Source organism: Primulina huaijiensis, chromosome 4, assembly GCF_012295235.1.
Source record: "Primulina huaijiensis isolate GDHJ02 chromosome 4, ASM1229523v2, whole genome shotgun sequence".
In the NCBI taxonomy this organism is placed as follows: domain Eukaryota; kingdom Viridiplantae; phylum Streptophyta; class Magnoliopsida; order Lamiales; family Gesneriaceae; genus Primulina; species Primulina huaijiensis.
The window spans coordinates 1,154,319-1,180,859 of NC_133309.1; the positions used below are offsets into that span (position 1 = coordinate 1,154,319).

At 35.1% G+C, this 26,541-nt stretch overlaps 4 protein-coding genes across 4 annotated transcripts; 2 read left to right on the forward strand and 2 right to left on the reverse strand.

Moving 5' to 3' along the window:
• Positions 1-3,409: 3,409 nt before the first annotated feature.
• On the reverse strand, positions 3,410-7,312 carry LOC140975106 (proteasome subunit beta type-3-A-like). Its single transcript, XM_073438640.1, has 7 exons — positions 7,108-7,312; positions 6,835-7,016; positions 6,072-6,179; positions 5,669-5,758; positions 5,008-5,092; positions 3,825-3,919; positions 3,410-3,729 (listed from the first exon to the last, which is right to left on the reverse strand). The coding sequence occupies exons 1-7, from the start codon at positions 7,111-7,113 to the stop codon at positions 3,681-3,683; spliced, it is 615 nt and encodes a 204-aa protein (XP_073294741.1). The 5' UTR covers positions 7,114-7,312; the 3' UTR covers positions 3,410-3,680.
• A 1,351-nt stretch (positions 7,313-8,663) lies between these two features.
• Positions 8,664-11,504, reverse strand: LOC140975107 (N-glycosylase/DNA lyase OGG1-like). The gene is made up of 3 exons (XM_073438641.1): positions 10,747-11,504; positions 9,507-9,717; positions 8,664-9,137 (listed from the first exon to the last, which is right to left on the reverse strand). The coding sequence occupies exons 1-3, from the start codon at positions 11,469-11,471 to the stop codon at positions 8,934-8,936; spliced, it is 1,140 nt and encodes a 379-aa protein (XP_073294742.1). The 5' UTR covers positions 11,472-11,504; the 3' UTR covers positions 8,664-8,933.
• A 2,034-nt stretch (positions 11,505-13,538) lies between these two features.
• Positions 13,539-19,480, forward strand: LOC140975108 (SWI/SNF complex subunit SWI3C-like). Its single transcript, XM_073438642.1, has 8 exons — positions 13,539-13,763; positions 14,246-14,824; positions 15,388-15,923; positions 16,203-16,554; positions 16,644-16,717; positions 17,369-17,501; positions 17,571-17,734; positions 18,675-19,480. Exons 1-8 carry the CDS (start codon positions 13,745-13,747, stop codon positions 19,122-19,124), a joined length of 2,307 nt encoding a protein of 768 aa, XP_073294743.1. The 5' UTR covers positions 13,539-13,744; the 3' UTR covers positions 19,125-19,480.
• Positions 19,481-20,729: 1,249 nt separating this feature from the next.
• On the forward strand, positions 20,730-24,416 carry LOC140975109 (cyclin-A1-4-like). Its single transcript, XM_073438643.1, has 11 exons — positions 20,730-21,131; positions 21,593-21,971; positions 22,107-22,243; positions 22,345-22,437; positions 22,541-22,674; positions 22,767-22,842; positions 22,921-22,997; positions 23,083-23,116; positions 23,338-23,487; positions 23,609-23,743; positions 24,000-24,416. Exons 1-11 carry the CDS (start codon positions 20,913-20,915, stop codon positions 24,069-24,071), a joined length of 1,506 nt encoding a protein of 501 aa, XP_073294744.1. The 5' UTR covers positions 20,730-20,912; the 3' UTR covers positions 24,072-24,416.
• The last annotated feature ends 2,125 nt before the right edge of the window (positions 24,417-26,541 follow it).

Sequence of the window (26,541 nt, forward strand, 5' to 3'; positions counted from 1 at the left end):
ATTTATAAAAATATTTTAACTTTATGATAAAATAAAGGAAAAAAAATAAAATTCATGATCTAAAATTAAAAATAAAAGCTAAAATATTTACCATAAAGCGAAACAATAATCGGATAGAAGAGAACAATAGAGCGAAGATGTGAAGTGGTGTGTGGAGATAATAGGTAGAAGGGTGGCATTTTATAGGTACTTTGCGACGGTTTGTGATAAAACCGTCGCTATTAGCAACGGTGTAAAATAAACTGTCGCTAATTAGCGACGGTGTTGTGAGATACGGTCGCTACTTAGCGAGCGACGGTTATGTAAACTTTCGCCGATGTCCGTCGCTAATTAGCGACGGCTATTTGTAATCGTTGCTACTAGCGACAGTTTTTTACTAACCGTCGCCGATTTAGGTTAGTGACGGCTATTATAGCGACAGTTACAAAAAAAAACGTCGCTAATTAGCGACAGTTTTACAAAACGCGTCGCTAATTAGCGACGGTGTTTATATATTTCGCTAAACCGTCGTCAATTTTTTTAAATTTCTCACAAAGACTGTTACTTCACAATTTACCTTTAATGATGCAGTAGTATATTTAAAAAATTTCATTTGTTTGTATATAGTAAAGTAATTAATAGAAAACGACTTCACAATAATTGAGTTGTGGTGAAGTAAATTCTCTTTCTTTAACTTCGACACAATGTTAATACGAAGAGTTATTTTGTATTTTATTACTTCATCATTTAATTAGTGTTGAGGTAAATAATCATATTTTATTGCAACACAATTCTAATTTAACGAAGTAATTCTTGATTACTATCACACTAATTTAATAAAATAGTGAAGTGAAAATACACTCATCATTTTATCAAAATAATTTAATTAATATATAATAATACACTATGTACACACATACACACATATATAACTTTTATATATTAATTTGATTCATAAATTATCCATCTAAAAATAATGAAAATCCACGAATCCACAAGTATATATCCACAAATCCACAAGTATATACACGAATCTACAAGTATGTATCTGCAAATCTCGATTTTTTTCAATAAGGATCTCGATGGATCAAGAGATAATTTAAGGGAAGTTAATTAAAATTATGGTTCATTTTTTTACTTCACTAAATATAAATTTTAAATTTTTTTAAAGTTTTTACTTCATCAAAACTAATCTATCGAAGTAAAATGTTACAAAAAATTAGAAGTGAAGCCCGTGTTTTTAAAATTGTGAAGTAAAAAATAATTTTTTACTTCGCCGATATTATTACCGAAGTTGATTGGTATATACTACTTCATTATTAACAATCGCCGAAGTAACTAGTGGCGAAGTAAAAACCCAAAATTCTACTAGTGTGATGTTGCTATAGTATCTGCTTCTTGCAGAACCAAGAGATCATTCTGTCTCTTAAGAACTGACAAGTTACAATTATGCTCTTCCTGTCTATTTTACTGCCTGCATATTCAGCATCTGAAAATCCAATTAAATTGAGACAGAAATCTTTTGAATACCAGAGTCCAACATTTTGAGTAACTTTAAAATATTTCAATATTCTCTTTGTAGCAATATAATTTGATTATTAGGATTTGCTTGAAATCTTACACGTATATAGACAAAAAAATGATATCTGGTATGCTAACAGTTAAGTACAACAGTGATCCAATAATCAGACCTCTAAATAAAGATACCTCAACTTAAGGTCCACTTTCATTATTATCCAGTCTGATTGAAGAACTCATATACAAAACTATTCTCCAACATACCGCACTTTTTGATACGTTCCTTGGTATAATTAGCTTGATTGATAAAGATTCATTATCAAGCTGCTTGACTTGTAATCCAAGGAAAAATGTTATCTCACCAATCATAATCATCTTACACTTATCCTTCATCAGTTTAGAAACTTTTCACACAGTTTGAGTTAGTTGATCTGTTCAGATCATTCTTATGAAACACATTATCGATTAATGCATGATTTACAACATCAAATGTTGTTTTATATACAATATAATTATTGCTGTAATAAGCCATTCAATAATGCATTCTTAACATCCATTTGATAAAATTTGAAATCCTTTAAGGCAACATAAGCAAGAAAGATCCTAAAAGCTTCTTATCTAGCTACAATATAAAAAGTTTCATTGAAACCTATTCTTTCTTCTTGTCTGAATATTTGTGCAATTAATCTTGCTTTATTTCTAATCACAGTACCATTCTTATCTAGTTCTTTTTTCTATAAACCTCTCTTGTACCTATGACATATTGAGATGAAGGTCTATGAACTAAATGTCAAATATTATTTCTTTAAAATAGATGTAATTCTTCTTACATAGCTTCTATCCAATTAGGATCAGCTAGGGCTTCATCAACTTTCTTAGGTTCAAACCGAGAGACAAATGTAGCATGCAAAAATTCATAAATCATTTGCTTTCTAGTCCTTAATGAAGCTGAAGTTTACCAATGACCAGCTGAGGTGAATGACTCTTATTCAACCTATAGCATGGTTCAAGTGGATTTGATAAACCGCTTCTATTACTCTTAACTTTTAGGATTAGTTCATATAACCATTCCTATTGAATCATTTTGGCAATGATTTTTACAAACAAAATGCAGTGAGTAGCTTCTATTGATCTAAATTTCTTTGGAGACAATTTATATAAACAGATGCTATAAACTTCTTCGATTTCTCTAATGTTTTAGTAGTAGTTTCAAAACCACTCTTATCGATTACTTTTCATCAATGACTTTGTGCAAACTGCTACTAAATGGATAATTGAGTAACTATGAATGATACATGCGTTTAATTTCAGACTAGTTTGAGTTAGTTAAAAATGTAAAGATTGGTTAATGGTATTGACTTTTTGTACCCGAAGAGATTTCGGTTGTGTAATGGAGGTTCAACCCATTTTAGAAAATATGTTGACAAGTGAGATTTCGAGTAGATGTTTCCATAATCTTTTTCTGTCCGAAGAAATGACTTATCGAAAACTATTAAGTTTTCAAAGAGTGCTTTTTGTACAATAACATATAAACTTCGGTTATTTTGATCCAACTACTGACATGACAATAGACAAGTCAACAATTTTTGAAATCATATGAGAATTTTTCTACATCATTGTCAACATTTTCTTGTATCATATCAACAATTGAACCAAAACAGTCGAAAATTAAAAGCTAGTGTACCAAAACCAAACTTTGAAATTTTAATTAACCAAAATCTAAAATCAATCAAGTTAGTGGAACCTATTCTATATATCAATCTATATTATTTAAAAATAATAGATATTTATTTTATTTATTTGTATATCTGTATCTGTATTATATATTAAGTGAGAGACTCGTTTACTAATGCCCAATTTGGTCGATCATAAAACGTATTCAAGAAACCAGAGAAAGGGAAGGCATTGTCAATTATAAAAATCGCCAACTGATCTACTGCTGGGCTTTAAATATTTCTCAAACAGTAACCAAAGTTCAACATTACAAGAACCAGTCTGTCTGTTTTTAAGAATATCAAAAGACAACAGAGACGATAAATGCGGCACTCTATTCTTGATGTTCAGAGAATACATCTCGTTTTTCCTTCTATATTCAAACGAAACAAAGTTTCCACGACTCGAGGACACATGATAGATCGAGAATAAAGTGTGCAGGCAGCAATAGGCATACCGTACTGTGAAACCTAATCCATCCTTCCCTTGAGGATTCTCTCTGTAACTTCAGTTGGTGTGCTGTAACAACATAAAATTTGTGATAGAAAATTGACAACTGTTTAACAACTATGATTGCCGCCAAGAGAATGATATGTGATCAAAAGAACACTTACACAAGATAAACATGGCCTCCCCAGCCACTCAAACAGTCTCGGTCTACAGACGATAGGAGAGCTTGTGAGATGGTCTCAAACAATTCTTCTGCCTCCTGGATATGTGTAACGAAGTAAGTTACTTGGCTGAAACCATTGGATTAAAACTAACTTTAAACAAAATGACCAATGTGAAAACTTTGGCCTGCACAATAGCTAGGCTTATCAGTTAGCCTCACTCTTCACTGACAAAATAAATTCAGTGGCTCATTGACATGGTTTGATTCAAAGGACTATAATTTTTCCCATGAAATAAAACTAGGGAATTCTTATCCAAAGGTTACACGGAAAATAAATTAGTATCACTTTTATAATAAATAAAACCTTGATTGGCATTTGAAGCTGCAAACTGGACAACCAAAGGGGGACAATAGTAGTATTGCTAAATACAGGGATACACTACAATTTGGACCTTACGCAGGGTTATTTTATTGTTTGTATTACACGGTTGTCGCTGGTACCCCAATTTTCATGGAATTTAGAATTGAAGAAAATTAATCAGGGGCAAAATAATTAATAACTAACATGGTTTTTTAAAACTAGTTAAGCATAAAACTGTAATTATTGACAATGAATCCAGGGCCGTAGTAAGATCAAAGATTATGCACATGAAATGGATATTGTGGTGCTCAAAGGTATCGTGATGCTGTAGTTGGTTCTATACCAAATTTCAGTTGACGGTATTATAGCTTTCGGTTATGATCTCAAGGTATGGGAAATGACAATTAAGAGGAGCCGGGAGAGGCCATGCCGATTAAGCAAATGAATATGAGGGAAGTGGAAGAGAGATGATATTGAATTAAGGGAAAGCATAAGTTATGGTTTTGCCTAAACATCAAATAGGAGTTTAGGACACAAGGCTTTCTAGTGAATGTCATTGACTCAACTTAACTTCTCTCATTGAACGGAAAGCTATATAGGGAGCTGGTTAATATTCCACTTAAACAATGGCCTCATGGAAGGACTAGACCTAAAGACATCAAAATGTACTATTTCTTTTGGTTTTCAATTATTGCATTACTTTACTAAGTCTACAAAAAAGAAGAATACTATGACAAAAAATGAGTGAATAAAGCATGAAGCTTACTAAATACACGAGAGAGAATAGTGATAACAAAAAATATGAGCAAGAAAAGTGACAAACCATATCTGGCTTGAACATCGATTCACAGGCACCATATAATGATTCTGAGGCAGTGCCAGCAACAACAAAGTCTTTGGCAAGTTCCCTGAATTTAATGAAACAGAACTTTAAACACCAGAGATTTTGGAAACATTCGTTTAAGCAAAAAACATGTAGTATCTAACAACATTAATCAGAAATCAGCATTACATTAAAATGCTAGATTGGGTTTTAGCTTTTTTAATGTGATAGCAACACGTGAATGGGTAACAAATCAATTGCATCGGGTGTCATCAAGCTCAAAAATGAGGAACAACAGTACAACACTACAACTCATAAGGAATTGAAGAATTGCTCATGAAAATATTCTAATTTCTGATACTTCTAGCCTAATTGTTGCTCTCCTTCCAGTCGTCTACCTAAACAACAGAAAAAAGAATGGAAAACACAAAGGTGAAATGAATACCTAATTTCTAAAGTCGTGGAAATTTGCCAAGGAAAACTCATGTTTTCTACAAAAGTAGCTTATGAACATAAGATATATTAACATTATGTCACAAATCACAATTTTGAATTAATACTAAATATTTAAACTTGCACATATAGTACTGCTTCTTTTGCTCAAAAGGCATAAAACACTGATCATTTTCATAAAATGAACAAGAAACAAGTCTTGACATACTTGGCCCCAATAGAATCCATAGTGCAAATGAAGGGCTTGTCTTCATACCCTAATCCAGCAATAACAGGCTGGCAGAAGAATGGACCAAACCTAACGGGGAAAAAGAAGATTAGACAGGAAATGAAGGAATTATATAATCTTCTCAGATTTACTCGTTTACAATCATGCACCGTATTTATTCGCCAATCTAGTGACGGAAAGTAATCCACAACAAAGAACAAAGGCGAAATGACACAAAGCCAGGGAAAAACTAGAGTAGCGACTTAAAAGTACATTTGTGATATACATTACTATCTTCTGAGTCGTACTCTACAACTGTGAATTATGATAGTTTCAATCACCATATAATCCATAATTGACACTTGCAAACGGAAGATATGCACCGTCAAACAATGTTACCGACCTTTTCTCATAGAGAGCAGCAGATACGAGGCTGGCAAAAGTTTCAGGCTTCATGTCCCTTTCTTCTCGTAGCTGATATAACTTGTGTCGAAACACAAGTTTTTGATACCTTCAGATGAAATCAATCATACCCACAATTACAAGTCAATATTCAAAAAATCCAAAGTAGACCAAGTACATGCACATCGCCAGAGAGGAGAGGCTTAGAAGGGCTTGATATGTATCTAGATTACATCAATGATTTGATTATAAGAATTATTATTACAGTTTATAATCGATAACTGAACATCACCAAAGAAAAATAGAATCTCAGTTAGTAACTATCAGTCTTTTTTAAACTTTTAAAATCCGTGGTCCAAACAACCAATTTTAGCCTCACAAAATGACGTGAACATCCCATGGTTGTTAAAACGTAACCCCGAACATTTACAAAAGAAAGTACAGCTACAGCCATAATATTATAAATAAATGAAACAGGTTCATAAACATTCTTCCACAAACTTGACCATCTTACTCTAGTTCCAGAGCATATATCTTGCATTTCCATCTCCACATCAACTCAAAGTTCTTAGAATCCCAAGCTTAACGTGTATATCAAGATTCAGATGTTGTACCCAGCCCTAAGCAGATATATACGGTACAACAGGTATTTTACATCAAGCTTCGGATTTTGAACCTTCCACTGAATGCACTACTTACAACATTTACCCCAAAATAAATTAATAATACACGAACGCTTTAGATTACTCACGAGAAAGACTTACAGTGTTTGAGCATCGGTGGCAAGGCCCGCTAAACCTATGAAAAGCTTATCGTGGATTTTGTAGATCTTTTGAAAATCCGTGGCGATAGTTTGCAGCTGCACCCCCAGCCGCCGGTCACTGGCGATCGCGAAGCAATTCTTCCCCACCATAGCCACCAACGCACTTCCATTATACTCAAAGATCTGAAATTTGAACCACGCAACTGATCAATGCAACGAAAAATCCGATAATTGACAAAACACGCAGAAATGGTGATAATTACATTATACTTACCGACATTTTAGCCTGGGAGAGTGGATTCACACGCAGAAATGGTGAATTGAGTTTCAGGGGAGAGTGAATTCTGAGGGTTTTGGAAGGGGAAATCAATGGTTTCTACTGCGTATTTGGCGTGGTTGATTTGGGAAAGGGCAGTGTTCTGACGGGTCGGGTCGGGTCGGGTCGGGTTATTGATGTAGATGGCTCGGCCTATTGCGAAATCAAACCCAATAACCATTGGGTAATGTTTGGTTTTATTTTTTTTTTATTTTTACAAATATAATCGGAGTTTTTATATTGAAAAATGTAATATAATTGCCGATTAATATCTTGCATAATTTTCGATTTGACTTAGGCAGTGTTTGCACATAAATTACACGGACGTGTCAGACACGTGATCATATCAAATTTGTGATTAATCTAACTTATTCAATCAAACGATGTGAATTTTGATTCGGTTGTTGATTCTAACTTTTTTTGGTAAATCACAAAAACTAAGCATTTAAATGAAGAATCTGATGAAATTTGCAACAACAAAAAAAAAATCCATGAACAACATTTAATTTAATTGTGTTGTTATGAATTGGAAAAACATTTAACAACTAGAATCAGAAAAGATTGAAAAAATATGATAAGAAAATTGTGATAAACTAAAGATGAACTGAAATTAAAAATTTATATAAGTTTTTGTTGTAGAGCTTTTGTTGTAGAATTTGTCGAGAGAATCTTTATGATGATTTCCTTAAGTTTTTGTTCAATTCTCCCGAGCACTGGCCATCTTCCACGTTTATCGATCATGGGTCGTAGGTCAACTTCCACCATCATGCGACCTTCTTCTCAAACCAACCGAATCCTTAATGGTATTTAGCAACTGATGATCTTTTATACAAATTTGGGTGAAACATCAAAAAGTTGCAAAAATCATAATAAGTTTCACAATAATTTGAGTTAAAAAATAATTATGTTATCACCATCCTTCATCGTACTATCCCACGAACAAAATATGATAAATTTATACTCACACATCATGTATTTTTCAATCATTTATTAAATATTATAAAATTATGAAAAAATATTTTATCGGGTTAAATTGTAAAATAATTTTGGTGTGAGATTAAGAATCATTTAAAAATAATCATTAATAGTAGAATATGCAAAGATTAGGTGAAAAGTAGGTCTATTGTGAAACGGTCTCACAAATCTTTATCTGTGAGACGGGTCAACCTTGTCTATATTCACAATAAAAAGTAATACTATTAACATAAAAAATAATATTTTTTCATGGATGATCCAAATAAGAGATCCGTCTCACAAAATACAACCCGTGAGACCGTCTCATATAAGTTTTTGACTTAGGTGAAAATGATTTTTGAAAATAAAAGATTATATTTTGTTGAATTTGAAGGTCATGATATTTGTGAGAATAAACCATAGACCAAGTCAGCCCCTTCCTTCATAATAATATTATGGCACTTAAACACAAAATTTTTCCTGAAAAATCATAGTAATATATTCCGAGTTTCTCTCATCTGTAACATAATAATTACAAAGAAATAAAACGGGCAAGAAGCTGCTGCCAATCTTCACCCTTGAAATATCGAAAACTAAAGCTTTTACAAGATGGCGTTCTCCGTCTTCAGACACCAAATTCTATGAATATCAATCATTCACTCAAGAAATGGTAGATGTAATCTACTAGATCCTTTTCCTTCGTGTTATTGTTCTCGGGGAAAAAAGTTCACGTTCATGCACTAAGGGGGCTCCTATCCGCAATCTATGTAGAAGAAAGCCAACAGCTCAACCACTGGACTGTTTAATTGGCCATTGCCTTTTCTTGAAATTTAGCTGAGCTTTGTTCCCCCTATTTCCCAGAAGCTTGATGGCAACATTGCTTTCTGAGAAGGAAGTTCAGCAATGAAGAGTAGAGTTTGAGCCCAACCGGCATATTTCCCATATTTGCTCACGAAAGCATCAGAGACACGACGACAGATTTTTGGTGTCAAATGGGTGCCCGCCAGTTCAGGAACGAGATACCTGGTAGCAATCTTCTCATCGAGAAGATATATTTTTGAGATTAGCAACCCTGATTGAAATAAACACAATCTGGTTTGCTAAACAGGTCAGGTCTTTATACCAAGCAAAGTGAATATCGAAAAATCATTTAAACTTAAAAAGAGCATTCAACAATGCTTGTGACAGTTCTGAAATCATATATGATTTCCCCTTTCTTGACACTTTAAAAAGTGTAATTAAAGAAAGAGGTTGTAGGATCCATAGAGCGATTACGTTTATTGTACAATGTCATAATGGTTTCTAATCTGCAATAGAGGCAAAAAAATAATGTGACTGAGCTTGGTCGAATGGGCTCAAACTAGCCTCTTGAATATAAAGAAAAGGCTTCTTAAATTGCTCACCTGCCACACATGAGTATCCACGGGAATGGCATGATGTTGATCTAAAGAAAAGAGAGCAATGCATGCGGCGACCTTTGGACCAACCCCAGGTAAGCTAGAGAGCCCGTCAATTGAGTCTTGAAGATCCAATTTACGAAGCGAATCAAGCCATTCCACTCCTCCACCAGGTTTTGATTGCAAAGCTGCCACAGTGCCGACAATATATTTCGCCCTGCTCATTTTCCCGACAGAATATAGAAAACTCATTAAATCAGATGTATCCCATGATCTATCAATGCAACGTTAGTTGTACAAGTTACAGAAATATCAAAACTCATTCTGTATCGGTGATAAAATTTTTGAACCAATAAAAAGAAGGATGGTCATGTCCAAATGCATCCATTTACTATTTACTCTTCTCACTACGCAGCGGGATAGGTTCAAAAACACAAATGATGCAAATTAGTTTGAAGCTCAGTCTCAAGCTCAAGGTAATGGTGTGGGAGAGGAATTAAAATGTCTAGTACATAGACAATTTATGATCCTGGATATCAAAGCTCCTCACAAAATGTCTCCATACAACGGTGCATAACTAAAATAAAATTATAAACGAAGTCTTTTCTTACATCCACGTAATCAAACTTCCGTACTTCAACAGTAGGAGTGAAGTAGATTATTCTAATAAAGCCAGAGACTTGATGTGTTTTAGAATGAAAAATAAATTCTGCATGAAGACATCAGCTTAATTAAGTAAATCACTAACAAAATTTCAAAGAAAATATAGAAGCAGATGTATTCTGAACATATTTCAAAAGCATTCATCCAAACAGCCTTATACATGAGAAATCTTTAGAGTCACAAGAAGGAATTTTCAAGGGTCAAGTCAAAGGATTTTCGTCCCCTCGGGGTCTTTTTTTCACGTTACTAAATTCAAGAAGGCGACTACTGTGAACTTTCTCCATGACACCATGAAAAATCATGAGCAAGCAAAGTTAATCAATATCCAGTCCCATTGTAAACATTCACGCTGAGAGGCAAACACATGGAAGTTAACAACACCATTAAGTACCAGAAACCAGAAAATATCAAGCAGACCTCTAGGCAGGGCCAAGGATATTTCAATTAGCGAAAAACCAAAAAGCAGTAAGTTTTACATCCAACTGGACATCAATGCTTGTGATCGTAACATGCCTAAAAGCAAACACAACGAAACCAACAACCAAATGCAAGTCCATACTCAAATGCATAGAATTAACTCGACCTGTATCCAAAACCAGCCTCTCTGAGCTCAGTTTCAGACACCAACACCAAGCTGTCCAGCTTCGGAAACTCGAAAAAATCAAACCCTTCAACACATCCCAGAAACTTCCCCTTCCTTGAGACAAAATCAACCATTTTAGTTATCCTCTGAATATTATTATTCGAAGAGCAAATAAATTGCATCAAACACTCCAAAGGGTCCTGCCTCAGAACCCTAGCACCCTCCAAAAACCCCGCAAGCTTCGCAAACCTCTCATCACAACCCTTAAATCCCTCCCACAACTCACTCAACGAAATACCCATATTCAGAAAATCAAAAAGATCCCTTCTTGCCGCATTTTCATCCTCCGTGAAATGGAAAAAATACCCCACATCATTATCTTTGAGTTGTTTGAGGGATATGAGGTGTGGCCCGATGGCCCCAGTGTACTGTAGCGGTCCTGTTTGTTTCCACCGGAAGGTTTGCCCCGTGGGAAACGTAAGGGGCAAATAGAGCTCCGACTTGTTTATGTTGAGAGGCGTCCACGCTACAGGCTCGGTGGAGGTGGGGATTACTTGAGAGCTTCGGAGGATGTTTCGGGCTTTTTTGGAAATGGGTCTGAGCTGTTTGGTAAGGGATAGAGGTTGTCGCGGCGTCGGAGGCGTCGACGGCGGCGGATTGGTGAGCGGAGGAGACGGGGCCTTTGGCCTTTTCATGGCGGAATATGTCGTTCTCCACGGTTGCATACAGTAAAAGGCCCCCTCAGCCCGGAGAGGCTAATGGCCATGATAATTTTTATTTTAAAATATTTATTATTACTATTTTTTTATCATAAAATATATATTCAAAAACTTGTGTGAGACGATCTCACGGATCATATTTTGTGAGACGGCTATCTTATTTGGGTCATCCATGAAAAAATATTACTTTTTATGTTAAGAGTAGGTAAAAACTTGTGTGAGACGGTCTCACGGGTCGTATTTGTGAGACGGATCTCTTATTTGGTTCATCCATGAAAAAGTATTACTTTTGATGCTAAGAGTATTACTTTTTATTGTGAATATGGGTAGTGTTGACTCGTCTCACAGATTAAAATCCGTAAGACGGTCTCACATGAGACCTACTCCTAAGAGTATTACTTTTATTGTGAATATCAGTAAGGTTGACCCCTCTCGCAGATAAAGATTCGTGAGACCGTCTCACAAATCCCACTCAAATATATATTTTTCCTTTTTCTTATATTAAATTACGATATCAGTCACAAAAAAGTTACGAAGCAATAATTTCCAAAAAAAATATGCAATTCAAATTTTCAATTATAATTTACACTACATTACCAATTTTATTTATTTTTGAATAAAAAACCAATTATGTTTTGAATTGTTATCAAAATTATAATTGGCAAAAACTTGTTTGAGACGGTCTCACGGGTCATATTTTGTGATACAGATCTCTTATTTGGGTCATCAATGAAAAGTATTACTTTTTATGCCAAAAGTATTACTTTTTGGCAAAAACTTGTGTGAGACGGTCTCGCGGGTCGTATTTGTGAGACAAATCTCTTATTTGGGTCATTCATGAAAAAGTATTACTTTTTATGCTAAGAGTATTACTTTTTATTGTGAATATGGGTAGGGTTGACCCGTCTCACCGATTAAGATCCGTGAGACGGTCTCACATGAGACTCACTCTTACTTTTTTATTATGAATATCGGTATGGTTGACCCGTCTCACAGATTAAGATTCGTGAGACCGTTTCACAAGAGAACTACTCATTATAATTTTAGAATATATTTTCAATAAAAATATTTAAGCTTTCCCTCCTTCCAAATTCCTAAAATCTTTTTTGAGGGTTTAAGGGATTTTATGTATATAAAAATGATTTTTTTAATCTAAAAATCTATTAAATTTAAATAATTATTTTAGTCACTATAAGTTTTTTTAATTAAACATCTAAAATTCTTAATTTCAATATAATTTCTAATTTTTTCGTCAATAAAAAATCACATAAAATATTCAAAAAAAATTGTACACAAGATTAATTTATAAATGCATAAATTTAACATGAAATTATTAATTAACCTTTTATGAAAACCATGTACATTGCTATCAAGCAAATAAGTTTTGGTACCTAACTTTAATTTCAAATCCAATAATAAATGGTTGGAATTGCATAAAAATATATTTTCTTTTGTCAATTCAAAATACCCTTTTAAGTGAAAATGGAAAGACTAATAAGGTGCATTGATTATTATATTTGCTATTTATGTCATCAATGCAAAAATAGTTATTTCCCAAAAATAAATTGTTTATTTCTAAATAAATATACTTGCATAAAAATATAATGGTGTATTAAAAAATAGAGTATGTTTCTTGTGAGACTGTCTCACGAATCTTTATCTGTGAGATGGATTAACCCTACTGATATTCACAATAAAAATAATACTCTTAGCATAAAAAGTAATATTTTTTCATGGATGACCCAAATAAGATATTTGTCTCACAAAATACAACTTGTGAGACCGTCTCACACAAGTTTTTGCCCAAAAAATATGATATGTATAACAATTTCTTATATGTATTTGATTTTCTTTCTTCTTAACCAAGAAATATGACGTGAAATCTTGATATCAGATAGACTATAAACGACCTGCAATATATTTGAAATAAAAAAAAATCGTACATATAGTTTTTATAGGATTGTAAATCTTATAAATGAAAGGGGCAGAAATATAAATTTGTAAGAATTGAGGGGCTCAGCTGTGAGATTAGTCCAAGAAATGGGATTAATTGCAAACCAGCTGTGAAATTTCCCTAAGAAGTTGCCAGTCCCCCGAAGGACAAAGGAGAATTCCCCCTCGTCCTCCTCTCTCTTTCACGCACCCACACACACACTTCACTCTCCAAAACCTCAACTCTCCACCTCACCAATCACACAGACCCCACCAGGAATTTTTCCCATCCCTTAAACCCTCGCGCCTTCCAAATTCCTAAAATCCATTTTTTATTCTCCCCAGCAATGCCAGCTTCCACCTCAGGTGACTTCAAATTTTTTTCCTTTTATCCTTGTACGTTTGTGTCCTTTTTGTCGAATTAATCTCGGGATTAACGGATCTTTGTTGTTTTGCTGTAATTTGTATGTGGGTTTTGTGGAACTGAGCTAGACCTGTGCGTACGGGGGTTTGGTTTGATGTGTGAGATTTTTTTAGTGTTTGTTTGGCCCGCTTGTGTGTGGAATTTTCTGGGTTTTCTTTGGTTTTTGTTTGTGTAGAAACTCTGAGGGTGAGAGACCTTTTGTGAATTTGAAGCTAGGGTGTTTGGTTGTGTTGTTCGAATGTGATTATTTGTTAAATTTGAGATTTGCCTGTTTTTTGATGTGTAAAGTTCTGTTAGCTAAGATGAAGAAATGTGAATTTGAAGTGAAGGGCTTTAATTTATACGGATATGCTTTTTTAAGGATTGTATGTGACATTTAATTGTAAAAGATTAACATTTGGTTTGATTCTTTGTGGTTTTTAAGAGGGAAGATCGAGGTGGAGGAAAAGAAAAAGAGAGCACCCAGCTGCCCGAAAATCTAAGCTAAAAGAGCCCGAGAAAGAAGATGCATTTGAGGACAATGAGGATGATGAAGACCCCGATCTGGACCCACCCCAAAATCACCTTGAAACTGATGATGATCCTCACAATCAGAACTCAGATAGGATTTCCCAGATATCGCGAGAAAGAGAGAGTGAAAATTTGATGGACGGTGGATTGAAAATTTGTCATTTCCCAGTTGCGATCAAAAGACTGGTTAATAGACCACATTCATCAGTTTTCGAAATTGTGGAAGCGGAGAGGGCTGCAAGGAATGGCGAGAGCAGAGATCAGGGGCATGGTGGTTTTGCTATGTTGGAGAATGTATCATATGGGCAGCTGCTGGCGCTGTCTGCCGTACCCCGGGATAGTTCAGCTTTATCAGGGGCTTCATTGGAGGATACTGCAAGCGGGAGTGGGGTTGGGTCTTATGTGGTCAAGCCTCCTAAGGTAATTCCTGGCCGTGGGGTTACTAAAAGGCTTGGGAGTGCATGTCGTGTGCATGTTGTGCCTGCACATGCAGGTGACTCATTTCTCTTCTCTAATGCTCTTGCGTCTCGTTTTTTGGAACGAAGTGAATGTACACTAGTTCATGAGTTTGGATAATTGAATAAAGATATTTGCCCAAACAACTCTTTAAAAACAGAAAATTAGGGTTATTTTAGTCCATTCTGAAGTACATGGTGGATATATTTTGAGAAAATAATTGAATTAGTGGTGGTGTTGTATTTGAAATATCATAATTTTACCCTATTAATATCCAATTTTAGAGTGATTGATTGGTTCTTCATCCTTTAAGTTACTTCAATTTTTAATGCCTAAATTTAGTTGCAAACTGCAAGCATTATAATATCTCCAAAACTTGATTTTAAGAGCTTGTGGATAAAACTATACCTACGCGATTACGCGTATTTTGCTTTCACTTTTATTGTTTTGATGGATTTTCACTTTAGATCATCTGCTTGCCTTTCATTTCTTCATGTGGATTATTGAGGCGCATTTGGTTGCAATTTGTCACAACTGACTTTACTGAAATGGGACTGCTGATGTAATAAGATATTTTGTTTTGATTCTTCTTACAAGCAGATTGGTTTTCCCCAAATTCAGTACATCGATTGGAGCGACAAGTGGTGCCACTTTTTTTCTCTGGTAGGTCAGCAGAACATACTCCAGAGAGGTACATGGAGGGTCGCAACTGCATAGTAGCCAAGTATATGGAGAATCCGGAAAAGCATCTATCTATTGCTGATTGTGAGGGACTAGCAACTGGATTTGATACTGATGATACAAATCGAGTTTTTCGGTTTCTTGTTCATTGGGGGATAATCAACTATTGTGCAACACCTCTTAAGCATGAGGCTCCGAAGGATGGGACATACTTATGCGAGGAATCAAATGGTGAACTTCGCGTGCCTTCAGATGCTTTGAAATCTATCGATAGTTTGATCCAATTTGACAAGCCCAAGTATAGGCTGAAGGCAACTGATGTCTATCCAGAACTTGCACATCAGTGTGATGAGGACGCTGACTTTGAAAGTTCCATCCGAGAGCAATTATCCGATCATCAATGCAATTACTGTTCTTGTTCTATATCTACCGCGTACTATCAGTCACAGAAAGTGGTAATTGACATATTTGCAACTTTACCCTCTTTCCTCAAGCATTTTGTTTGTCTTTTATTGTTTTTGTAATACGTTACATAAGTACATGTCGTATTGAACAAGTTTTGTCAGATTGGAACTTTCTTTTGTTACTTTATGTTGTAGCTTCTTGCCAATCCATGAATTATAATACTTGCCGCCACCTGTTGCATCTATTAAACATTCTATAGGCGTGTCTAAAAGATTGATGCTTTGTATTAATGCTATTTGGTCTTTGTAGTTAACCATTATTCTCGACAGGCTGATGTGCTGTTGTGTGTGGATTGCTATCATGAGGGAAGATTTGTCGCTGGTCACTCCAGCCTGGATTTTATGAAGGTCAGTTTCATGAAATATTTCAGGGATGTGGATGGGGATAGCTGGAGTGACCAGGAAACGTTACTGCTGCTCGAGGGAATGCAGCTGTATGAAGAAAACTGGAGTAAAATTGCGGATCATGTTGGTACGAAATCAAAAGATCAGTGCCTCCTTCATTTCGTGCGACTTCCTCTAGATTCCGCTCCCCTTGACAATATCGATGTCCCAACTACTTCTGGTTCATCAAATATGTGCAATGGTGATGATTTTGGAAAATCAATACCGAATTCAAATGGTAGGTATTGCTATTCAAATGGTTCTCTTTTATGAATATTGAGGAGGTTCGATAAACCACAGTTATCATTCATTTCATTCATGGTATAGGATTCAACTCACGAATGTATGATTCTGAAAGCAAAGTCCCGATTACAAATTCTGGGAATCCAGTGATGAACTTGGTAGGTGGTTTTCAAGAACTTATGCTTATGTAATTTCTGTGTAGCTATCCCCTTTGTGTCTTCTGCCCCTCCTCGTTTCTTCTATTTTATCTATATATTATTATTTTCCAATCCTTCCATGAAAATGCATTTCTCGTCTTTCTAGGCTGTTTGCCAACTTTATTTATAATCCTGCTACAATATCGACATGGAATTATGGGTTAGGATGAAAATTAAATAAATCAAATAATTATGGAAAAAATTAAAATAAAAATGAAATTTAAAAGAAAATGATGTATTATAATTGTTTATATAAATTCGAAATGTTTATCAAGCATCTTTCATTTAAAATAGAATCAAAGTTAAAGAGAATGGAGGTTATTTTGGGAAAAGCCAAAAATGTTGAGCAAAGAGACCACCCCACAGAGTCCTGCTTTATAAATAGATGTGGACTGTGCCCCTACCACTCATTTCATTTTGTTTCTAAATTTTAATTTCTTTTTCTGTTTTTTCTGTGAATGCCTCGAACTTGTCAATTCTTTCTGCCCTTGTTTCTACTCATTTTAAACTCCATTTCTATTTTTGGATCATCAACTTTCTCGCACACATGTTCTTGTGGCATTTTCACTTCCCACATGTTCCAATAACGAATGTTTCAATTGATGGTCTTAGGTTGCCTTCCTAGCCTCTGCAATGGGACCAAGAGTAGCTGCTGCATGTGCCCACGCAGCCTTGCTTGAATTATCTAAGGATGGAAGCAAGGATGGAACCCCTCATGAAGAAATCACGAATAGTAGCAAGAAAGGTATGTTGTTGCTTGTTTGGCATTATTCTCGTTTCCTTGTATGATATTTCTGAGCGACATTCACTAAAGGTCCATGGAGCGAACATGATACTGAAGCTGTTCCATTATCTGCTGAAAGAGTGAGAACTGCTGCAAAATACGGTCTTGCTGCCGCCGCTTTAAAGGCAAAACTTTTCGCTGATCACGAAGAGCGTGAAATCCAAAGGTTATCTGCTAATATTATAAACCATCAGGTACTAGCCTGGTTCACTTTTGGATGGACTGAGCTGTAGATTGTATTTCCTCCCTTGAACTTGTGGTATTAATGATTCATGGATTATAGTACTTCTGAAAACCAACCTGAACGATTCATGTTATATGGGAACTGAAGATGCTTTTATTGTTTTATGACAATTGACAATGTTATTCTATTCTATAGATAGAAGCTGCTATTTTTGTATTGAAATTCTTGCAGAAAAATATAATCCATTTTGATTCTAGCTGAAAAATTTTCCAGTTGCATCTTCTCTCCTGTCTTTTAGTACTACTGAACAACACCAGTCTAACAAACTCATATCATCAGATATCGTCTAATCGCTATGCCATGCACTCATCTACTTCCCAAATAAAGCCAGTCACACCATCCTCTCATGATTAGTATCTTTGACACCATTCACTAGCAACTAAATAGCTTAATTGGTTTTATTGATTTCTTTAGCTCACCATAAAATTGAGAAAAATAAACAGGTTAGGATCCCAAAAATTTGTGTGCTATTCTGTCCCAGTCCAAAGTTGGTCCGAACTTGGGAAGTTCCCTATTGAATTTTATTTGTACTGTGTCCCATTCTTCACAGTTCTCTCTCTTTTCTCTTTGTTTTGGTTTTTTAAAAATTAATCATGGATTTGGGTGGTTTGGGATACGACGTCACTATCATACTGGCTTTATGTCCCATAAGTTCGTGGTATTGAAATATAGGACTAAGTGGATGAATTGGTGGATAGAGAAGTACGATACACTGAAAGCCAGGGTCTCATATACTTGTGTTTTCCTGTCCATAGTTTCATGTATTGAGAAGGTAGATATTAGATAAGCTGTCAATGCTTCATGATTCGTGTTCACTTGTATTAAAGTGTATTTTTAAACGTTAGCACCTTGATATCGCAATTGAAAATCTGACAAATTTGTGCTCTCAGTTGAAGAGATTAGAGCTTAAGCTGAAGCAGTTTGCAGAGGTGGAGACCATGCTTATGAGGGAATGTGAACAGATGGAACGGGCAAGGCAGAGGATCTCAGCAGAACGGGGCCTCATGATGTCGGCTCAGTTTGGATCTGGTGTACCATCTCGACCAACTGCTGTACCTGGCGTAGGTGCTACCAATTTGAACGACAACGCTGCAGGAAATAACAGGCAACCAGGATCTCAGCAACCTTTCATTTCCGGGTACAGCAATAATCAACCTATCCACCCTCGTATGCCCCTCGGGCAACAGGGGGCATATGGGCTGGGACCGAGGCTGCCCCTTTCAGCTTTACACCCATCTTCTTCGAACTCTAATGCATTCAACCCTTCATCTGGTTCTCCGTCTTCTCTGGGCCACCCAATGCTCAGACCTGTCTCCGGGACTAAATCTGGTTTAGGTTAATATGGGAGTGATTCTGGCAGTTGCAGTACGTTCCTCAGATCAGGCATGAAAAGAGACCGACGTGAAAGAAATCATGGGGTTATGTTCTACTCGTTCGTTTTACTCACACGAATATTGGAGATGGCGTAGTTGATCAGACCTGCCGGCCTGGTGCACGGGGTGGATACGAAAGCATGGTTTCGTCTCAAGACATTGGATCGATTGCTCGGTCTGACTGAGGCAAGCTTTATTTGATATCGTTGAGTTAATTTTATCCCATTTCTAAATCAGACAGGAGAAAAAAAAAAGGATGGTTTTTGAAATGTTGTACTTGTTTTAACTCTGTATAGTGATGAAAGAGCAGGGAAACCAGTATCTGTGAAATGGCATTTGATGGATTTTTAGCAAGATTTTTTAGGTTCATTTATCCCTATTTAGTGCCAGAGGAATTCTCAATTTCAGAAGACGAATATTTCTTCTATATGAAATTAAGTCTCTTGATTTTACCAGAAAAATGCATGTGTATCATCCATTAATCCGCATTAATATGATAAACTTAAAAATATTATCTCGTGTTCGGCTCAAGTTTTACCTTAAGTAGAGTGAAACAATAATTATATTATATTTATATTTTAATTTATCATCTCATTCTTTATTATTACATTCCGAGTCTTCAAGAAACTATAATGTATTTGTCTATAATTTTCCTTGGAGGCAGAAAAGCCTGGAATTTCATCGGAAATATATGAAACTTTCAACATTTTTTTTTGTGTCGCATCAACTGCATAGATCATAAATCTTTCATTTCTTGTTGACAAGAATCTAAACATTTCTATTGTTGACACTAGTGGAATTCGTTATTGTGAATCACTTCCGTAAATGTTCTATTTATTGTCTTAATACGGTCCGAATTTGACTTGGAACATAGCTTTCAAACGTCCTATGAATGTATTTAAAATCATATGACGTCCAAGCAATTTTTGAATAATCTGAAAAAGGAAATGTTGATAATTTATTGTCATCTTGTAAGATACAAAAAAAAAGTTTCCAATGAATTTTTCATAACCTAAAAATGAAAACACGTAGAAAAACTATAACATTATCGAATACTTATCTTTACGAGCACTCGAAACGAATAAGTCGTCACGATCAGCTCACTAATTTTAAATAAATATCATACAATATTTAAACTTTTTATTTATTATTTGGATCAAAATCGTTCTATTTAATTTTTTAATATAATATAATATAATATTAAATTAATTCTTACATGTAATTTTGTCTAACTCTGTATGCATTGGATAGGCCAATTTGGACAACGTACTAATTAAAGCGACTACTGCTTTTCCAACGCAGAGCAGATTCGGGTTCAAAATTCGAATTCAAATTGAGTCACCCAGCCGGTCACCTCACCACCCAATCAGATCTCGTCCTTCACTCACCCACACGTAAGTTTAATTTCACACCGATTCAAACACACAGCTCTCGTGGGCCCCACCCTGTCCGCTCCGTAACGAATACTTGGAGCCCCGGATGAACGGTCCAGATCGATCTGTGGTTCTTTGAGCCCCCGAATCAATGGTCGAGATGGATCCGTGATTCAAAATCATGCCCCCTTCTTCCGCGCTTCAAAACCATAATTATACCCCAATATATTCTGTAATCCAACCCTTGATTGATTCCATAATTCGAATTCAATTACTTACCCTGATAATAAATTCGAATTCGAATTCGTTTCTGTCTTGGAATCGTGGGTTTTCAGTTGAATTTTCGTTTCCTTTCCGTTGTTGTATTCGGATTCTGGTAATCATGGCGAGTGCTGCCGGAGGAAGGAGGTCGGTGACGTCGGCTACGACGTCGTCTCTGGCGAAGCGTCACGCTTCTTCGTCGGCGGGGGATAATCTTGGGAAGGTTGCGTCTGGGGTGGCGGGGAAGAAGCGCCCGGCCCTTGCTAATATCACTAACCAGAGGCATGGCTCCGGGTCCATCAATCCTACTCGGAGTTTCCCACCAGAATCATCCAAAATTGTACGTGTTGTTGATATAATCAGCCTTTTCGTTGTAAATAGTTGATTTGCATGTGAAGTGTGATTGTTTTACATGATTCCATCGTCTTTTTTCATCATTTCAAAATCATACGTCCGATGGGTGATTTTGAATTTTCGATCTTGAATTTCCGTAGCTACGACGTGTGAATTAATGGGATTTTCCTTTACGGTTTTCTTTAAAGAAAAATGTTAAAAAACACGTGTAAAGGGCTTGAATCTGTATGCTTGCATTTTAACCTTCTCTTGGGTTTTTGGAATATCGCCTTTTGATGTCAATTAGTTGTCCAAATTTTTGAGGGTTCTCGTTTGGAGGGAAAGCGGATGATTGTGATTTCTTGCTGTTTTGTTCCTTACTGTGAGAGTTCTCAGGCCAACATATATAGGATAAACATGATGAATTTTTTTTGGGCTACAGATTGATAAACATGGTGAATTCTTCAGGTACCATGTACTGCAAAACTTGTAAGCATCAAGAAAAAGGGCTCTTTGTCTTCGACAAACGTCAACATCTCCGGGGATGCTCCACCTCCATCCTCCTTAGGTAAACAGAATGACGATCCTCTGACAAAAGCTATTTCTTTTCCAAAAAGTGATGTGCTGCTCTCCAAGACGAAGGTGGTGTTCGTTCCACAAACCATGAACATTTGCCCCGACCAATCTGATGGATTCTCTGTTTCCATGGATGAATCGATGTCAAGCTGCGATTCTTTGAAAAGTCCAGATATTGAATACATGGATAGTAATGTAATAGCAGCTGTTGATTCAATCGAGCGTAAGGCCTCGAACATGCTTTGCATTTCAGAGCATGTCGAAATAGCAGGTTTTGTACTTTGCTTCTATATTTTTTTGCTTTATTTTCCTTTTTTAATTCCTATGAATTTAATATTATAATTTACAAACCTAAAAATCCCTATTGATTTGTATGTAAGCCATTTTGTCTTTTGGATGCTCACAGGGAATGCATGCAAACGAGACATACTCGCAGCTATAGAATCAAATGATAAGATTGTTGATGTCGATGGGAATCTAGAGGATCCTCGATTATGTGCAACCATTGCATGTGATATTTACAAGCACTTGAGAGCATCTGAGGTACGCAAATTATAATGATGCATATAAAGTTTGAGCAGCTGAGAAGCTATGAGTTTGTTGACCTTTACCCACACAATGTTTTGCTTATATTTGTATGTTAGGCAAAGAAAAGGCCAGCTACCAACTTCATGGAAAGGATCCAAAAGGACATCAATAGCAGCATGAGAGCGATTCTTGTTGATTGGCTTGTCGAGGTCTCATTAACCTTTGTATTGTTGAAGTAGTTTAAGATTCTTTTAGATATGCTAATCTGTGTTGTTTTTGAGAATATTCTGTCTAACGACAAATTTATTACAGGTTGCGGAGGAATACAGGCTTGTTCCTGACACATTATATCTAACTGTTAACTATATAGATCGTTATCTTTCGGGAAATGTCATGGATAGGCAACGGTTGCAGTTGCTTGGCGTGGCTTGCATGATGATTGCTTCGTAAGCTACAGCATTTCCAATTTTCCTGTCTCCATTCTTCTTCGCATTATTGTCTTTACGACATTGGAAAAATATGAACTTGTACATTGCAGCAAATATGAAGAGATTTGTGCGCCTCAGGTTGAAGAGTTCTGTTACATAACTGATAACACATACTTTAAGGAAGAGGTACGTTTTTTCCTTTCCATTCCTTGCTTTGAGAACCTTTCTATGAATAATTGCATAATTTAAGCACTTTAAAATCAGGTTTTGCAAATGGAATCCGCTGTATTGAATTACCTGAAATTTGAGATGACAGCACCTACAGCTAAATGTTTCTTGAGGTGATCCTTTGATTTATAAACTGAAAGAATTCTATTAGATTAATATGTTTGGTGCTGATTCTTTTCATGTTGTAATTTATTCTAGGAGATTTGTTCGTGTTGCACAAGGCATTCACGAGGTATCAATCCTCTGGATACTACTTGTTTTAAATATGAAACTGCATCTTACTCTAGAATTTTGAGAAATATATCCCACAGCATTTGTGTTCTTTTTGAATGCGTGATGCCACTGCCAACTATCTTTCTGTCAGATCCAATCATTTGTATGAATACATATGCATCGATACTATGATTACAAGAGCAATAGATTAATATGTTCTTAAAAATGCTGTCATCACAGGCCCCATTACTGCATTTGGAGTGCTTGGCCAACTACATTGCAGAATTATCTCTTATGGAGTACAGTATGCTCTGTTTTGCCCCTTCATTGATAGCAGCTTCATCAATTTTCTTGGCAAAGTTTATTCTTGTCCCCTCCAAGAAGCCTTGGGTATGTTGTTGAATAGAATTACAAATTTACCATAAACTGCACTTGGGATATTTATTTTCACCTTACTCTACCAAAGATTTTAATCCATAGCACGACCTGACCTCTTTTTATGTTAATGCAGAATCCAACCCTTCAACATTATACTCTTTACCAGGTCTCTGAATTACATGAGTGTGTTTGGGCATTACATGGCCTTTGCTGCAACAACCAAAATTCTAATCTACCGGCCGTTAGAGAGAAATATAGCCAGCATAAGGTATGCTAAGTTTCTAACACTATAAAACTAGTGTATCTCTTATCAATTTTAGTAATGACCAGAAAAATACACATGTTTTAGATTGTGGTGCATCCATCCATGATTGCTATCACAGACCAAGAGTGCAAACTACTTTACATCATGTATCAATTCATAATTAGACCTGCGACAATTGATTGGTCTTGTTTTGTTTCAAGATTCTAGATGAACTATAAGGTTGGCCGATCCTAACGCTATGTTTTCTTTCTTGAATCAGTACAAATTTGTAGCAAAGAAGCCCTGCCCTGCATCCATACCAGCAGAATTCTTCAGCGACTTAAGCAGCTAACCTTACAATCATGCCTACTTTCCAATGCTCTTAGTTGGATGGAACTTGCACTAACTTTTCATGTCCTGCCGCTTGTTGCTCGATGAAAACGGAGTAACATTTCCTCTCGATTCGATTTTTCTATAAACTAGGCAGGCATGTTAGGGAGGAGGAATGCAGATGGATAGGACAAGCTTATTATGAAACGGACTAACTTTTCATGTCCTGCTGCTTGTTGCTTGTTGCTTGTATGCTTCAATTGACATACATTACAACCTTTGTGACATTCTGTTCACTCAATTTTAGATCTTACTCTAGTTTTATGTACAGATTCGCATCGTTGTTCTAATAATTCATTCCTAAGAAAATCGAGTTCTATGAGTTATGTTTACTTTTGGGATCAAGAATTTTTTTCCTAAAGAAAATGACATTAAGATGTTACAGAAACACTAAAATATAAAAATAACAGTCATTGTATTGAAACTTATGTGCAGGCATCTCAATAGTAGGTGGTATATATGGCAAAAATGCGCAGGGCAGTGCTAGTGTATGACTACCTGTGGAAGTCTGTTGCTACTTGCAAGACTTTCCTCATGTCATGTGCTGCATTTAGGTTCGATAGTCCCACACTTGGTGTCATTTAGTATTTCTTGAAAATTCAAGTGTCATATGTGTTTTCTGGTTTTTGTTGTCATAAAGTTCATCGGCTGTTTATAAGGTGTAGTTTTTACCATTTGTTTTTAAATTCAAATCGAATTGTGATATGCAATCGGTTGATCTTTTTTAAAAAATCACGGTTTTATATGTAAAATTAGTTGTTTTACAGTGATTGTTTGAGGTTGGTTTGCGATTTTGGTTTTTTTGTGAATATTAAGTACAATGCAAAAAAATTAGAACATATATTCAAATTGAATTAAAACAATATCAGTGTAAGTGTAATATATTACAAATATAAAATCTAGCTTAAATAATTCAAGAATAAAACTAAATAAAATAATAATCAAGATTCAAAACTAAGTTAATAATTTAGCATAACAAGAAACTTTGTCATTATTTACTTCCAAACTTCAAACAAAATATTTGTAGTACAAGAAATAAATATATGACTAATTTGAAGAAGAGTGGGTCTCGTGTGAGACCGTCTCACGGATCTTAATATGTGAGACGGGTCAACCTTACCCATATTCACAATAAAAAGTAATACTCTTAGCATAAAAAATAATATTTTTTCATGGATGACTCAAATAAGATATCCGTCTCACAAATACGACTACGGAGTTTTTGCCTTTGAAGAATATTTAAAAAGAAGATTGATTTTTTTTTTGTGGAGGAAAAATTTTGAACAAGATTTGAGATAAAGTAAATGATGATTTCTTTGATTGAATATGTTGTTTATATATTGTTATGATCATATGCCAAAAACTATGACAAGTGGTTTAGGCGATATAATTTGGTACGGTTCTTAGAATAAAAAGAAAGTGCATCATGTATACAGTGAAGTTTGATTATTATTTTTCATCGTGGTTTATAGAAAAAATATGAAAGTGATTTGCAATTCGGTTCGGACACTTAATATAAAAATTGTCCACTCTTAATTAAATTGAATTATTGTTCTTTAATGTTTTAATTTTATGTTAAATGATCGAATATTTATATAAAAAACCACAATAATTAGATAAATATAGAATCGAGCATTTATCACTTTATCAAAATTTATAGTTGACGATAACAATACAACTCAAATATTTTAAACCTTATACCAGCTCAAATATCACATTTCGGTCACTCTACATCAATTTGAAAAACTTTCTTGCTTTTGATTCACAAAAGCATTGAAATTTTGAAATATAATAACAAATCAAAAAAACATTGTTTGGCAAAATTAACAAATGTCACAAAGGAATAATCCAACTCAAGATAAGAAAGAATTTGCCATTTTTTTCATTAAAAAAAAAAGAATATATACTTACTTCTAATGTTTTTCTTACTTTAATCAATTTCATAATATAATGATACCTAAAGTTTGTGTGACATTAATGTCTTACTTATCAACTTGATGAATGTTCATCTTAATCAATGTCTGTTTCTCCCAAATATTGAAAACTACAACAGTTCTATTTACAATTGGAATTTTTGTCCAAATAAGATATCTGTCTCACAAAATACGACCCATGAGACCGTCTCACATAAATTTTTGTCTTATTACATTATATATGTGTATAACTGCATGTTGCACGTTTACGTATTTGTATAATTTTTTTATTTTTTTAAGTGTCTTTGGACTTTTATAATTTTTTTGTGTTTAATTTATATTATAAAATAGGTGATGATGTTATAGTTGTGAAATTTTACTTTTGTGAGATATATAATAGTAATTTTAATTGATATAATTTGATTATATCAATAAGAGGTTGTAATTTAATATAGTATAAATATATGTAGTGCTGTGCAAAACTGAATTTGTTCGGTTTATGATAAAAACTCGAACCAA

What these genes read in the sequence shown, in the direction of transcription:
- LOC140975106 (XM_073438640.1), bottom strand. An exon ending in GCCACCGATGCTCAAACACT is followed by an intron (nt 6,180 to 6,834) that starts GTAAGTCTTTCT and finishes TTTCATCTGAAG; the next exon opens with GTATCAAAAACTTGTGTTTC. An exon ending in CGATGTTCAAGCCAGATATG is followed by an intron (nt 3,920 to 5,007) that starts GTTTGTCACTTT and finishes ACACATATCCAG; the next exon opens with GAGGCAGAAGAATTGTTTGA.
- LOC140975108 (XM_073438642.1), top strand. An exon ending in ACTATCAGTCACAGAAAGTG is followed by an intron (nt 15,924 to 16,202) that starts GTAATTGACATA and finishes TATTCTCGACAG; the next exon opens with GCTGATGTGCTGTTGTGTGT. An exon ending in GGAATCCAGTGATGAACTTG is followed by an intron (nt 16,718 to 17,368) that starts GTAGGTGGTTTT and finishes TGATGGTCTTAG; the next exon opens with GTTGCCTTCCTAGCCTCTGC.
- LOC140975109 (XM_073438643.1), top strand. Translation starts at nt 20,913, where the DNA reads ATGGCGAGTGCTGCCGGAGGAAGGAGGTCGGTGACGTCGGCTACGACG. An exon ending in AGAGCATGTCGAAATAGCAG is followed by an intron (nt 21,972 to 22,106) that starts GTTTTGTACTTT and finishes GGATGCTCACAG; the next exon opens with GGAATGCATGCAAACGAGAC. An exon ending in TTGCACAAGGCATTCACGAG is followed by an intron (nt 23,117 to 23,337) that starts GTATCAATCCTC and finishes CTGTCATCACAG; the next exon opens with GCCCCATTACTGCATTTGGA.
- LOC140975107 (XM_073438641.1), bottom strand. Translation starts at nt 11,471, where the DNA reads ATGCAACCGTGGAGAACGACATATTCCGCCATGAAAAGGCCAAAGGCC. An exon ending in GAGGCTGGTTTTGGATACAG is followed by an intron (nt 9,718 to 10,746) that starts GTCGAGTTAATT and finishes GAAAATGAGCAG; the next exon opens with GGCGAAATATATTGTCGGCA. An exon ending in TGGATACTCATGTGTGGCAG is followed by an intron (nt 9,138 to 9,506) that starts GTGAGCAATTTA and finishes CTCGATGAGAAG; the next exon opens with ATTGCTACCAGGTATCTCGT.